The 15,669-nt window shown below is 47.9% G+C and overlaps 1 protein-coding gene across 2 annotated transcripts in view; it reads left to right on the top strand.

Moving 5' to 3' along the window:
• The window catches only part of LOC126164039 (serine/threonine-protein kinase NLK), a 436,819-nt gene that overhangs the window by 275,636 nt on the left and 145,514 nt on the right, over positions 1–15,669 (top strand). For both annotated transcript variants that reach the window (XR_007535407.1, XM_049920206.1), the window contains exon 3: positions 187–242. Coding sequence is in view for 1 of the 2 variants with exons in the window: in XM_049920206.1 (XP_049776163.1) it covers positions 187–242 (56 nt within the window). In the remaining variant the exon portion in view is untranslated. The remainder of the gene's footprint in view (positions 1–186; positions 243–15,669) is intronic.

Genomic DNA, 15,669 nt, shown 5'->3' with positions numbered 1-15,669 from the left:
ACCGCTGCTATAAGCGGTTCTTCGTGCGACAAAAATAAATAACTATAACATTTTTTAAATATTTGCAATGTGCTTTGGCAGCTAAAATTTTGATAGTGCATTTCTTTCTGTGTATTCTTTCTGTGTGAAGAATTGGCCTCTTTGTACTGTACTGTGCTGATGCCGCCTGTTATTGGCTTGTTGCAGGTGCTGTCCGCGTTGGACATCCTCCAGCCGCCGCACCTGGACTTCTTCCAGGAAATGTATCCTTTGCAATGGCTGCGCCTGCCGCCGCGGTGAGTAGCCGCGACCTGTGTTCCTGCAGCGCGACGGCTTCCCGGTTGCTTCCCCAGCGCGGATTGCGTAGTCCACTGGTCGTCCTGTGACTGGCGCTGACGCTTCGATCGATACACTGTCCACCGGCTGGAGTTGGCCAGTAGAGAAATTTGATTTGGAGTGTCGCTAGGCGTTCGATGCTTCCGGTAGCAGCCGGCTTCAGTACTCTAGTAAAAGCGGTCCCACCGTTGTGCGAACCAGCTGCCTCCTATTCTTTGCTCCCTAGCTTTGCGCTAAACGTGTGTGTCGCTGCAGCCAGTCGTGTCTCGTCGCAAAGACGGTCGTAACGATAAACGTAGGTACGACAGGTCTATGGGCGTCACAGCTGTTTGATGAAAACGTACTGCCGATGCACAATCCACGTTCCTACTGCTACGGTAATCGGGGAGACTATCACCCCTAAGTCTTTTGTAAATCAAGTAATTAAAAAATCGTTGTTTCAGTATGTAATAGGGACCTATGTCACTACGTCATAAAAATTTCAGACTTCTAGGTTGACCAGTACCTGAGATAATGTTCCTAGATGAAGTAAAAAGTAAACTTACGGGAAACGGAGAAAGAAGATTAAAACATTCCTGATCCGTAGCTAATACCCCCTTCACAGTCTTCATAATCACCTTCAAGTCTTCTTTTGGCACCCCTCTGCACCTGTCTTGCTTTTTTCACTAATGTCTTGATTATATTATCAGCATGCCTTAGTCTGTGCTGATCTAAAAAGAACATAGCACGTACCGTACGGGAACCAACACACATACCCAACTTTTGAAGGACCTGGCATTTAGTTATATTTCCAAGATTGAAGGTTGCCACAGCATCATACACACCAAAATGTAGTGTATTAATTCCGACAAACACTGTTTTTGGGAGACGATGCCATATCACACTATTCAAGCACTCGTTGGGGTTCTGCGTTTTTCCGTGAAGACATTTCATCAGAAGACTTCTGTCAGCCAGATCTCTGAAAATGGGCTTTATTTCTGCCATGATGGCTGATGGTAGACTGTGGTGGTGAATGTATTTCTCTCCTGTTGTTAGTCCCCTATTGTATTTACACCAGCTGTTTTCACCTTTGGGGCACAAACCATGTTGTGGATGCTCATCCGTGGATGCGGTGTGGAAATATAAAGCCCATATAGCTCTCCTCATTTCTTCAAGATTGCCTGTATTTTGCCTGATTGCAAGGCCATAGCAGTTCTGAATGTGGTCTATTATGGAATCAGTCAATCTTCCTCTGCCATCCAAGGTTTTCCCATCATCTAGTTTTTTCCCTTTCATAACTGATTTTAACCTTCTCAGCCTGGCACCCATTCTCTTCTGCACATGTCCTATACATTCAAGTTTGCTTATATTTACACTGTTCCCATATGGTTTGCTTTCCAAAACTTCTTTGAATGCTTTAGAGTCACCATCTCCCAGATATTTGACATAGCGAACATTATACCACTGTGAAGAACGATGAAAAATTTTCTTCACCCCAGCAACCTCCATGCCACCACTACTACCATAATAATTAGCAATACAGTCATCACTGTGTTCATTTTTCAGCCTGCCTGTGCACCTACAGTATTTAGACATTATTGCAACATCAATAACCTTGCCAGTATCAACACTAGTTGCTGTTACAACACCATTGTTGGAGGTGTGGCCCCTTTTCTGCCACGTGCCATCAAACGCCACTGTGAGGTCACGACTGCCGTCATTTTCTTCCACTGCTTCTTCCACAGCAACCTGCATTGACTTCTGTGCTACATCTTCAACTGCAGATCCTAGTACATAATTGTAAGCTTCAAACTTTGAAGGTGCACTTGGAAGATTTAGAACACCACATAGCATATCACCAGCTGCTTTGCCCTTACCAATTGCTCGCAATCCATAAACTAACCTAATATTTACACTATAAAGTTCAGTTTTCTTGTATCCATTATTTACAGTTACTGAAACCGAACTTGGAAACTTACAGCTGTATTTACAAACACTGCATATTAAATTAAACTGGGCAGCCAGGCCAACATGGGATTCTACTTTCAGAGAAACGTTTCCATGACATTTTTTGCAGCACAAACTGTTTTCAAGAGCTTCACACAATATATTCGTATCAATGAGTTCAAAAACTTCATTCCCTCTATCAAGTAAATTATATTTCTCTTCCAAATCTCTTAGTTTTTTATGAGAAGCACTGTTTTCATTTGGTGTAAGTTCGTTCGGCAAATCAGTAATAAGTGGATTCACATTTTCCAACAGTGATGATGATGAACTGCTTTGCTTTGCTAATGAATCATTATTTCTTTTCTTTTGCCAGTTCACACGCTTTTTAAATACTTTTGCTTTAGCTCTAGGCATTTTCACTGCGAAAAATGAAGCACTAAATACGAAATAACTCAACAACAACTACTTTCTTATATCACACTGTTTACAAAACAGTCCCGCCACAAAGTCAAAGAGTAACTTGAGGAAACCAGAGAGAAACATTTTCGGGCAACTAGTGTATAAATAGTCGCTGGAAACCGGGATATTTGAATTCATGTCACTTTAAAGGTACTGCCAAAAAGTTCATGGTCAGCCACGAGAGACGTGTATAACTAAAGCGCAATACCCGATCTCACAAATATATAAAAATAAAATAGTTATAATTGTAGTAGAGCTATGTATGATACGTCATTTTAAAGAGGAAACATGGCAGAATATAATACGCCAATAAAAAAAATTCGATTTTTTAACCCAAAATCCGATTCCGTATCCCCTTAAGGTAACCGCTGTAGAAAAGCGGAGCGTCCGGGTTCGAGTCCCGTTCTTGCACAGATTTTCAGCTCTGACCGTTGCACAGCTTCAGTGCCTCGTGCGCCTGCAAGTCTCTATTTCCTTCCGGCCTCTTTTCCAACCTGTTTCCTTTCCTATCCTTTCACCCCAATTACTCACCTAACGAGAAACATTGTGGTGCATTCGTCTCGTGGTATAATCTGCCTACTACTACAACTAATCGTGACACCTGTGTCCCTACTTTGCGATTTATACTTCCATAGTCAGCTTAAAAATTTCCTGAAGCGATTGCAGAATGATTGTTCATTGTTGCATGTCAGGAAAATTCCACTACTGTTCGGTGTCACGTACTGCATCTGTTGACAGTTCCAGTGTTCGTACCTGTATTAGAAGCACGGGTTGCGTAAATAAGTGTGTATGAACAGCCATTGTTTGTGAATGCTAATGTGGTGTGTGCGTGTTTTTTTTTCTTTTTTTTCCTTTTTTTTTTTTCATGCTGATAAAGTCAAACACGTCCGTCTGAAAGTGGCCTGACTCAAGTTCGTGGTATGGTTTTCGTGCTTTTTGTCATAGATCACAACCGTAATGCAATCGGCTTTCCAATGAGAAACAACAATCGTAAGTTTAATGACGCCATTGCGATAACCTTTGAATACGCCCGTGAATGCATCCACAAATGTTCATTTAATCACGATTTCTTATTATAACGCGATTCATCTGCCAACAAATACATAAGGATGATTATCATTATATTATTGATATCCTAGACTTTCGGCTTTTGGACCCGGCAGTACACCCGAGAACGAGGGAAGCATCATTATTGTTGTTCCTTTCCTTCCATTGTAGCGATACAAATAACTGGCCAGAGGAGGGTATAGCTTATAGTTGCATTTACGTTGCCTCCCGCCAGCTGCCGCTCCAACGTCGTGTTCATCACACTCGATAAAATTTTGACCGTCGGGAAGAGCGTCGTTGCAGAGCAGCGTATGTTATGCGAAAGTACGCTCTGTAACCATGGAAAGCTCAACAAAATCGCTGGCCCGGTGGATGCCTGCTACAATCGTGAGTGCAAGTGGAAGGACATCGATTTCTCAGTTTCTTTACGCGCTGTGGAAGCCGGCATTGCCCGCTATTTGTTTACTCCAGTCTGTTGGTCCATCTGCTCCTCTGTCTTCGTGCTGCTTCCGCTTCTCATTTCGTCTCCTCCTTTCTCTGTCCGTCCCGAACTCTCGCCTCTCTCTGTCGATCTTCTGCTCTTTTTTCTGCCCATTTGCTCCTGCCTCTCCGTCTATTGATCTCTTCCTCCACATCTCTCTCCCATCTCCCTTCTTCCTTTCTCTTTCTCTCCGGTTCCTCCTCCTCGTCCTACCTGTGCCTGTCTCCTTCCCATCTCTTCGTCCTCCCTTCTCTCTCCACGTCACCACAATCGCCCCAGTAAGAGATACGATATTTCTTTCTAAATGTGTACCAAATCTGATTGAAGTAGTTGCAGAGGTTTAGTATGAGGTTTTTACCAGTGGCTTTTCTCACATACAGACATGTGAAACATATTTAACACATTTCACGCGTTTTTGTACACACATTTCGCCTCTATGTCTAGGAAATTTTGACCTGCAGTTTCATTTCCACGCAGCTTAATATTTATGACATTGCATCTCCTGAAATGTGTACTGTACAATGACATAATTTTGCAGATAAATCAGTGGTATATGTGCCCACTGTCAGCGAAATGTGTTGTGAGTTAGTTGTAAAAAAAAAATAGATTAGAACGTCACGGACGCTGCGGCAGCTTCTCACGCGGAGCGGGGAATGTTGATACTGTCTGCGAAATGCGTTGCGAATACCCTGTTACTAAAGAAGTAATAAATTAGAACTTCAAGCTGCATGTGGCAGTTTTACTGCACGAAAACCGAAAATCCAGTAAGCGACGAAGTCTTTTTTTTCTTTCCTTTCAATGTTTTGAGAGGTCGTCAGCGAGAAAAAGGTTAATTAAGATTTGAAATTATGTGTTAAGTCTGTTGCTAGTCTTTAAGTGCTCTCAATGTCAAATACTGGATAACTGAAGCGTAGGTATTTTCGTCGTGGAGAACACTGCTTTTTGGTTTTCTTACCTGAGAAGTAGTTGTTTCGACAGTTCACGGTACGTTTACCGAGCTCCGGTGAAATAGGCCCAGTGATTTAGGAGAAGATGTGGAACATACTTAAAGTTCATCCGTTTTTATAATTTGTACGGATTTATTTTTGTAGGGTTTAACCCTGCGCTTCAAACGTTTGTCGGAGGTAAAGTGCGCGTGTTAGCGGAAAGGAAACGAGTTTTTGAAATTCGGCTCCAATGATCGTCGGCTGCAGTGGCGACTGGGCTCGGAGAGCAGCCGCGGTCTGCGCTCGCCAGTCACACCGTCACCACCGGGCGGCGGGTACTGGCGTGTAGGGCGGGGAAGGCTCGAAGACTGCTGTGCTGAGTGTGCTGAACTCGTGGCGAAACAGAGGTAAAACCACAGGCGATGCGGATGTCGGACGTCGCAGGCTGGGCAGGCGGCGAACTGTGGCGGATCTAACATCAGGCTTTAATGGCGGGCACAGTACTAGAGATGGGCAAAACTGTTCTTTTCAGAGATTGGATGAGAACTGTTCACTCCCTGAAATGAATTAGCTATTTTTCATGACTCACCACTCATTTACAATAGAAAATAAATGGAAGGCACATTGCCCTTTAAACTTGGTTTATTCCAGTACTATACCTGTATTTTGATCTTATTTGATCCTATTTTGAAGTAACACAGATAATGAGTAAGAATTTTATATTGTTTATTGAAATTTCCACGATATGACAAAGTTTTTGATTATTGATTTATTTTGCACTATCGTGGTTTTTTGGGTGATCGGAAAATGTTGTAACTTGAGATTTACATTAACAATATATTTGGCTATAATGTATTAAAATTTCATTAACCTCATACACATACATCGCAAGCCATATATTTTTAAAGCGAACGTTTCCTTCCGAAGACGCCTAAAATCGCAAAATCCGTACCAGAATAAAAAAAAATATAAATTTGACTGTAAAACGAAAGTGCTGCATATAGCCTTACACAGAATAAAACAAGGAAAATATTGGTGTATCACATTTTGCGATACGTTTATCGGATCGCTCGTAAGCGTAAATTCGAGTGTCCATAATAAAAATCCTATAGTAAGAAGAGTCATCAGGAACCTAATCTGATCAGTTTAAACAAATAAAAATAAAATAAACAATTGATGTATACATAACATAATAATGTAATATACATAGCGGTATTACTACGAAGAACAATATCCAGTAGAGACGGACTCCGATGCAGAGGCGCTGAATCGAGTAGGTCGAGCCGCGAGCTGTATTACTGCGTGAGCTGAGACCGCAGAGACCAGCCGTGACACCTGAGTCGCTTTGCTCAACGCTCTGGCTAGAGTCGAGACGGTCGGGCGAGCGTTGAGCGGGCGCGTTCCGAGGGTGGAGGGAGCGGTGAACTCACCCGCTCCGAGACAAATCGTCCGTTCCCTTGCGAGCAGGTTTTTGCAAGTAGTTCCTATGTTATCCGCTAGGTGGCTCTCTGTCCTGTTGCTCGCATCAACTGCCCAGAGGGCAGGACGTGCGACTGAAACGATCGCCGACAGGGAGCGATGCGAAGTTACGCTGCGCCAGACACTGCAGGCGGCAGACGACGCACAGAGACGGCATGGCATATGTGAAACACAAAATCCAATGGGGCACTGCACAATGCAGGCAGCCAAGGTAGAAGCAGGGCAGAGGCCGGCGCTGGCTGTGTTGTGTGACGTGCACTGTGCTCTGACCAGTAGAGGCGCTGCTGATATGCTCCGTCTCTCTCTCTCTCTCTCTCTCTCTCACTCTCTCTCTCTGCCGTGGGAAACGTTTGGAGCTACCGTTCTTTTTTTCTGAATCACTGATCGTTCACTCCTTTGAAAGATTGAACTCTATGAATTAGTCCAAGAGCGGATCCCCCATCTCTACACAGTACGAGTGTGTCTGAACACACGGTGCGCCGAACATTCGTAACGGTGGACCTCCGCAGCCGTCGGCCCGTACATCTGGCAATGTTAACACCACGACGTCGGCAACTGTGACTGGGCGGTCACGTGACCGTCAGCACTGGACGCTGGGGCAGTGGCAGAGCGCGTCACCGTGCCGACGGGAGAGCGCGGAACGGGGGAACGGCAGTCGGACGGAGACGAGCTGGCGGCGGCTCCGCTGTGCTCTGGCGAGCAGTCACGTCGCCACCCGCCGCCCCAGTACAGCCCGCGCTTCGTGGCAGCCGTGTTTCCCGCCGGCAGTGATATTTCTCCACGAGGCAGTGCGCCGTGTCACAAGGACAGCCGTGTGATGTAGTGGTTTGACGAACTCGGTGACGAGTTCCAGTTGATGTGCTGGGCGCCCAACTCGCCAGGTCTGAACTCGATCGAACGCGCCAGAGCTCGTCGCCCTCCTCCCCGGAATTGACGAGAATTCGGTGACTTGTGTTTGCTGACGTGGTGCCAACTCCCTTCAGCAACCTCGCAAGGCCACGTAGATTCCGTGCCACGGCGCGTCGTCGGTCTTATTGGTGCCAAAGCTGGACACGCCGGATATTAGGTAGGTGGTGATAATATTCAGATTCATTCGTGTATACACGTACACGCGTAAATTTTGGAGACCTCGTTTCAAGCTGTTTCTGCAGGAATCTCACATGAAATGCGTAGCATTCGCTCACAAGTAATAATGTTCACGGTACCAATTTGTGATCAACGCACTCATAATTTCAAAACCTACACTGACTCGAGTAACTGCAGTGCTTACGTCAGTAGGATCTTGTCCAAATCTGCAGAGCCAAATGGTCACGACTGGAGAGCCGTGGCCCGGTAACTGCTACGTCGTCGTCGTACTGGCGGTGCCTGCGGCAGTACGCGAGCTAACTCACGTCGTAGTGCAGTCTGTTCTGGTACAGGGTGGGGCTCGCTTCTCGTAAGACTGCCGATTGCCGTCCGTAGCGGTCCCACAGTACAGCCTTTTTATTTTCGATCACAGGACCATTTCAGAAGATCATCGGACTTGCTCACGTGCAGGGATGTATACGTATTTGTCGTCACATTCGCTGGAACGTGTAGGAGCCGGCGTGCGTAGTAGATGTACCGTCTGCACCAGACAAACCATCATACGTGAAACGACCTGGCAGTTGCGATAGGGAATAAGGGGATATACTTGCACTCACCGCCGTCTTCATCATTCTGCGAGTCGTTCGTACAATGTGCCGGAGGAAAAAAATGATTGTAATGGCTCTGAGCGCTATGGGTCATCAGGCCCCTAGAATTTAGAACTGCTTAAACCTAACTAACCTAAGGACATCACACACACACCCATGCCCGAGGTAGGATTCGAACCTGCGACCGTAGCGGTCTCGCGGTTCCAGACTATAGCGCCTAGAACCGCTCGGACACTCCGGCCGGCGTGGCAGAGGACCACTGACGTATCGTCGCTACCATACAATAATGATTCAGTCAGCTTGTACGTGAAGCCTCGAGCAACAGTTTGAGCAAAGTAGTGAGCTATTAGCTAACACGCTCTCCATACCGATTTGGAATTTTCGTATCTAACCTTGTCTCGCTTCGACTCTTCGCTTGGGGACGAATGTTTGTGGTGGCCAGTGCTGGTGCCGTAATTAAAAAGTTCGAGAAGAGTTTGGAGGTGATACTGGTGCGGACGCAGACGTGTGTCTGAGGAAGCTTCAGGTTTGTGTCGTGCGGCCCTCACAGCTGGGGACATCTGGTGCCGCGAAAGCGGGTTGTCCGTGCCACTTCCGGAAATTGGTTGAACCGGCTTGGCGGAGCATCGGAAGATGTGAGTGTATTCGGTGAAGCCTGAGTGTGTACCGCCGGACGGAGATGGGACGGGACTGGTGCAGCGTGCGGAGCTCGCTGACGGGGAAGAAGGCACGCAACATTTTCTCGGTCCGTCGAGACGGCACTCTCTCTGGGACACGAGCTAACGCCGGGAAAGCGACGGCTGCTGCAGCCCTCGGAGGAAACGTACAGCCGTGATCCGGATTCGTGATCCGTCGGTGACTGACGTTTTCCGAGGAGCATTTGTGTTGTCGGCCAGGCGTTGGATCGTCGAGAGCGACAAAGGAAGTTACGTTTTGGACGCAAACTAGGAGGAGATGTGTGAGGCACTCGGCAGAGTTCGGATACGTGTTACTTCCGTTATTTGTTTGTAGTACTGACGCCAGAGGTATTCGAACCTGTAGGTATCGCGTCGTGTTTGTCTGTCGCGATACTGGCCGCGTAGAACGAGCACCAGGAAGTTGTAGATTTTGAGGGTATATCGGGAACGATCAAACGGGGTTTGCGAGTTTCCGGGAAGAGATTGGTGTGCTAAACAGAATTTGGCATTTGAAAAACTGGTTTCGGGTGGGTGTGGGGGAGGGGGGGCAGCAGGACGGAGTATTGGCAATCGAGCGCAGCAGCCGGCGGAAATGAAGCGCAGGAGCAGGGCCCGGCTGGGAGCCGCCGCCGTAGCTGCTCGACAGCCGCCTCTCCTGCACTCGGAACGTGAGTCGTTTCCTCTGTTACTTGTGGAACATTTCTCCAGGCTGGGGTTCCGGGCGTATCGAGGACGCGGCTCGATGCTCCAGCACGATTTAGTTCACGTAATAGCGAAACGTCGTGTCGCGCGTACATCGACAGGTTGGTGTTTTTCGACGATATACGGTATTTCCTATCGCAACACGTATGGACTTGCGTGCTGTAGGGACGTACTGTCAGCATTGCAGGTAGGAGAGAGGGGCTCGAAGAGCGGAAAAGTGAACCGCTGTGCAGAGGGAAAAAGCTGGACAGGTGCGCCTAATCCCGCTGCCCCCTGCAGCAGCAACCAGCTCGGTCATTACCCCAGCTGTCTTTCAATTGACGCGACGATTTTACGTGGGTCGCTTGAAAAGTAGCAGTAACACCACGGTAATTCGTACGAGACTCGACTGGCATACATTCGCTGTATTATATGCCCCGTTTCGCGGTCGTATTCTCCCACAGACGAGGAAGGCGCCGTACACAGTACACAGACAGGGACTGTCGTCTCGCGAGGACCGCCGTATGCCACGGATGGTGTCGTCTGTCGTCTTCTGGCACGTGTCACGCGGAAGCTCGTATTCGCACAGACTGGTATCGCGTGAATACTGTGCAGTTCCGCTATTTCCGATCGCCACGTACGCGGGAGCCTCTGCACGGGGAACATTGTACGCACGAAGGAGGCGCGACGCAGTGCAGGAGCTGCCGTCGTTTTCTTCTCTTTGCGATACGGACGTGACGTCACTAGAAATAACAGTAGTAGCGTGCAGGTTCCACCTGCCCCTGCGGTACAAAGTGTTGCACGGTCAAGCCGCAGATATGCCGTCATTGTGGTTTACTTTGGTACCAGCCGGTTCACTAAGCGCGGTCTCTGGGCGAGAAGAAGCGGGACGTTTGATTTCGATGCCCGATCCCCAATGACAGCCGTGCCATCCCGAAGCACTGTGGCATTCCACCGCCGTACGATGCCGCGACGCGTCTCACGCAGTCCCCGCTCAGTCCCCGAGAGTGGTGTGTAGTGCACTCGGCTCACGTGCCACACCAGTTCCTAAACACGGCGTTAGGCCGCTCCAACTGGCCTCCCTCACTCTTAGACCGCACTGGACCGCCGTTGCGTGCATACGGCGCGCGCGCCACTCGGCGCTCATCCTTCAGTTTACGACAGTGTTGACACTACTTTTTACCCTCCTCTAGTATTTGCGCACAGCCGGAGCCGATAAACGGCCGCGCCGTCCTTATTTAGCGAGTGGGCAAGTAGCCTGACGGACTGGAGCTGCCGAATCGGTTGCCCCCAGTCGGCGTAAAGCGTGCTGCGGACAGAGGAGGGCTACAGAGGCTGCGGCGGGCCCGCCGGTACGGCTACTCTGCCACTGCAGTTCTCAGTAGCCGTTTACCGGTTTACGGCCCTTATTAGACGGTGTAGCCACAATCTGGCGGTCATTTTCAGAGGTGGAGGGCCACTCGGTAGGATCTAATTGGAGCGGATAATCTGGATTTATCGAGCGAGGTGTTCTTAGCAAACTGGACTCGCATTCGGGAGGACGACTGTTCAAACCCACGTCCGGTCCTCCTGATTTAGGTTTTCCGTGATTTTCCTAAATCGCTTCGTGCTATTTCGGGGACGGTTCCTTTCGAGGGGCACGGCCGACTTCCATATCCGTCCTCCCATAATCCGTCTCTAACGACAACGTTGTCGACGGGACTTTAGGCACTAATCTTCTCCTCCTCGTGCTCCAATCATCTGCACTTGTTCCGCTCAGTTTGGCAGCTTTGGCCTTTCGTCTGCATCCCCAGCTACTGTCGTCCGCATCTGATCTCGTCGTCGACTGCACTTCGAACGCAGACGGCCCTCGCCTCACTCCCTTCCCTCCTTTCAGGCACGAACTCTAACAAACCAGAATTGAGGCACTCAGTATCAAGTACATCGGCATCGACCGGTCGTTAGATGGCAGTGAGCGCCTACTGCCGAATTTTCGTCATGTTGTTGCAGAGAGTGGACTCGGAAGTGTGGCCCGACGTACGGAGTATCGGCGCGGGCACGTGGCTGCGGAGCAGGCCGTGCTGTGCTTAGCGCCAGTACGGACACAACACTGGCTCTTTCTTCTTTTTTCGTGGGATGGGGGGGGGGGGGGAAGCTAGACACGCCACGCCTGCTGTCCCGTCCCACGCCCCAGCTGTGCAGGGTGGCGGAAGCGGCGCCGGAGGCGTGCGGGGGGAGCGCGGCGCGGCGCAGTATTGATCAAGTAGGGCTCCGGCGACGCCGCCCTCGCCCTCGCCCTCGCCCTCTGGCTGAGAAGCTGAGGCTGCCCCCCCCCCCCCCTCCAGAAAGGATCAGAGGAGGCGTCAGTGGTGATGCCACACTACTGAAATCCTCGCATCGCTACAAGCTGTACTAGTCACACAGTATGTAGTGCAATTCTGATATTTACACATTTGGACGGCAACTTTCGACACTGACGTTTAGTGGAACCGCAACGAAAAACGCATTTGTTTTGATGATTGCCACCACAACGACCGGATCCTCCCTGTGACACTTTCTTCGCTATTTCGTGATAATACAAAAGAAGCTACCACCCGACGTTTGATCTTTTACGCACGCTCCGTCAATGCGATCCGGGAAGGCTCCCATACCGCGCAGCGTCGCTCCAGGAGACGATGCACAAGCAGCCTCTTCAGTACATTTGTCGCATCTTCAGAGTGTTATACCAGTAAAATGCACTGTTTTGGTTCGCCGTCCCCACGGTATTGTCTGCGTCATCGTTCCACTATTAGTTGCTCCTAGTTCAACCCTCCAGATATTTGCTTCAATCGACAATCTTTAAATTAAGCCTTTAAATTTGACATCTGATGGAAATAAACTCATTTTGTTTGTTGGTATTCGTCAGGAAGAACCCGTGTCTGTACAGTGAGATGACAGAAAGTGACGGGCTCCGGCAGCACCTCGGCGCGGCGTGGACTCGCCAAGTCCGCTGCAGAAATACTGGACCATTCTTCCTCCACAGTCGTTCATAATCGCGAAACCGGTGCCGGTGCGCGAATTCACGTCTCCATTATGTCGTATAAATGTTAGATGGCATTCACGTCGGGCAATCTGGGTGGCCAAATCATTCACTCGACTTGTCCACAATGTTGTTCAAACCAGTCGCAATCATTTCTGGCTCGGTGACGTGGGACTTGGTCATCCACAAAAATCCCACCATTTTTTCGTCTACAAAAAGCTTAACATAACTATTTCCACTCAATGATAGGTTCACTTGGAGCAGAGCAGCCACCCTACTTCGTGTGAACACAGCAGCCACCAGCAGCTTGCGCAGTGCCTCGTTCGCTGTTTACATCCACGGCTTCTGCGCCGTACTCGAACACTACCGTCAACTGAAACTGGCTGTCGTGTGACCGGGCGACGGTTCTCTGGTCGCCTGGGGACAGACCGATACGGTTTCGAGCTCCGGACAGGCGCGGCACGCGATGTGCTGTTAGCAAAGCCGCTCTGCACCCGCAGTCCATTAACGCCCAATTTCGCCGCACTGTCTTAACGGATACGTTCTTCGTACGTTCCACATTGATCTACGCGGTTATCTCGAGCACTGTTGCTTGTCTGTTAGCACTGACATGAGCAAACGCCGCTGCTCCAGGTCGTTCACTGAAGGCTGTCGGTCACTGCGTTGTCTGTGGTGAGGGCTAATGCCTGAAATTTGGTAGTGTCGTCACACTCTCAACCACGTGCATCGCGGAATGTTGAATTCCCTATTGATTTCCGAAATGGAATGGCCCATTCCGCTTCCCAGGTCTGTTAATGCGTGTCGTGCGGCTACAATCACGTCGAAACCTCTTCACGTGTGTCACCTGAGTACTGGAGACAGCTTCGCCAATGCAGTGCTCTCTTGTAGCCTGTGTGCTCGACGCTACCGCCGCCCGAATGTGTGACGACAGCAGTCCCAGGTGTGTTATCTTTATTGCGTACACTGATCCGGTCTATTCTGTCGATAATGGCACTGGCAGTAGCGGTGTTATGTTTCCTGTAGGGAAACGTCCGAGAAGATTGATCATTTAAGATCAGACCGATGATGAAGACAGTTATCAGTCGTCAATCGTCGAAATTTGAATGTGGAAAGAAAAAAATAAAAATAACAGTACTCTGGCAGCATACGCAGACTACTGGCATAATAGCGCTAATTTCAGAGCGATTAGGTGGAACTAAGAGAGAGTTAAATTACTTTTATACGACGTTCGACAATCTGTTTTGGGATAACAATGTTACAAAAATGAATCGGTACACAAAACAAACAATGATCTGCGAAAACACAAGAAAGAAAACTGATGAGACATGAATCACTGTCAGTTGTAATGAAATTGAAATATGCTCTCCATTAATCATAATAATGGCTCAAATAAAATTTAAAAAATCGGGTGAACTGGTCTAAAACAGCCATCGTAGAAACACCTATATTTAGGAAAACTGTGCCTCCGGAAATACTTTTGCAAATCACTACGTGTTTACATTTTGCAAATAAGAATCTAGCTGACGAGATGGATAATTAAGTAAAGTCACGTCTGTCGTAAACTATTTTAATAAAAAATTCAAAGAAGAAAGTGTAATAGAAGAGAACATCGCGATCAGTGAATCGTTAATGAAATTAAAGGGACACGTGTCGTGTAAACAATTTAAAATATAAAATTTTATAAACTGAGCGAATCAGCATAGTGCTATTGCTCTAATTTTAAAATATATTCACAAAACGATAAAACATCTTCATTACAATGCGCCTGATACTGTTGTAATCGAGTTATCGAAGTCAGTGTTAAATAAATCACACTGCCTGTATATGGATAATTGCTTTCATTCACCGAAACTGTTCGTAACTTCAGTTGGAAACGTAACGAATGCCGTTGGGACAGTACGTTTTAAAAGAAAAAAATATGCTATGTTAAAGCAAAATTTAAAAAGGGGGAATGCATGTTAAGCTACCATGGCATGTCAGCATTGGATACATGAATTGGCATCGATGTTATTTTTACAAAGCGATGAAGTGTACACACGATTGAAGGAAACGGAAGTCAACAAAAGCCTACTTTCAAAGCGAAATGCATTGATGATGACCACAGGGAAGCGATGGGTATTGACTGACGAGTTGACATACCAGCGGGTTTCCCTGTTATGTGGAAGTATTTGAAAGCATGTCGGAAAATCTTTGTTTAGGTATTTGATATGGCACTTTATAATTCATATTTTCTTTAGAACAAAAATAATACGAAAAAGAAAGACAATTATACTGAGCATTGAGTTCAAATAGCGGAAGCATCATTGCAAATCGTGCCGCCACGAGATTAAAAACGACAACGACCACTGTCGACCGGAGATACGCCAATGGCACTGAAACAGAAGGACGCTACGTCATACAACAAGAGTGCGCAAAGTGTGTACAAGAAAGAAGACGGAAAAAAATATCACACAGTTGAAGATTAGTAACTGTGTACAGTTGTTCTCAGAGCGTAGTTAATATTCACTAAGTATTCATTTGCAAATTGTTACTGGTACATTGTCCAGATGTAAATAACGAATCATTTTTGTTCACTGCTGGATTGATTATATTTCCTTCATTTATTCATTATTGGCTGCCGTTTGTGAAAAGTAACACGCAGAGGGAATCGTCCGAATAGCGGCACACTTGGCGGAAGTGGCGACGGGTGTGCAGGCAATATGTGTGATACGTTTTGCAGCGAGACGGGGTACGCGTAGGCTGAGCAGAGACCTATCGTGTTGCGCCCAGTGTAGCCGGTGCAGAGCTGTCACACGAGGTGAAGACAGAACGGTGAGTGCCAGTATGCATCGGCGTGTCAGCGAGTTCGAAAGGGGCACAATGATCCGTCTCCGGGAAACGGGGCTGTCGTACCGTGACATTTCGGCTCGCACTGGCCGTGCTGCTACGACAGTGATGCGTGTGTGGAAGCAGTGGATAGAGGAAGCGACGAGCGGGAACTGGACCACGGTACATGACCACAGCACGG

Source organism: Schistocerca cancellata, chromosome 1 (assembly GCF_023864275.1).
Source record: "Schistocerca cancellata isolate TAMUIC-IGC-003103 chromosome 1, iqSchCanc2.1, whole genome shotgun sequence".
Taxonomy (NCBI): domain Eukaryota; kingdom Metazoa; phylum Arthropoda; class Insecta; order Orthoptera; family Acrididae; genus Schistocerca; species Schistocerca cancellata.
Note: the sequence above shows the minus strand (reverse complement) of the source record. Positions and strands in the feature narration are given on the sequence as shown.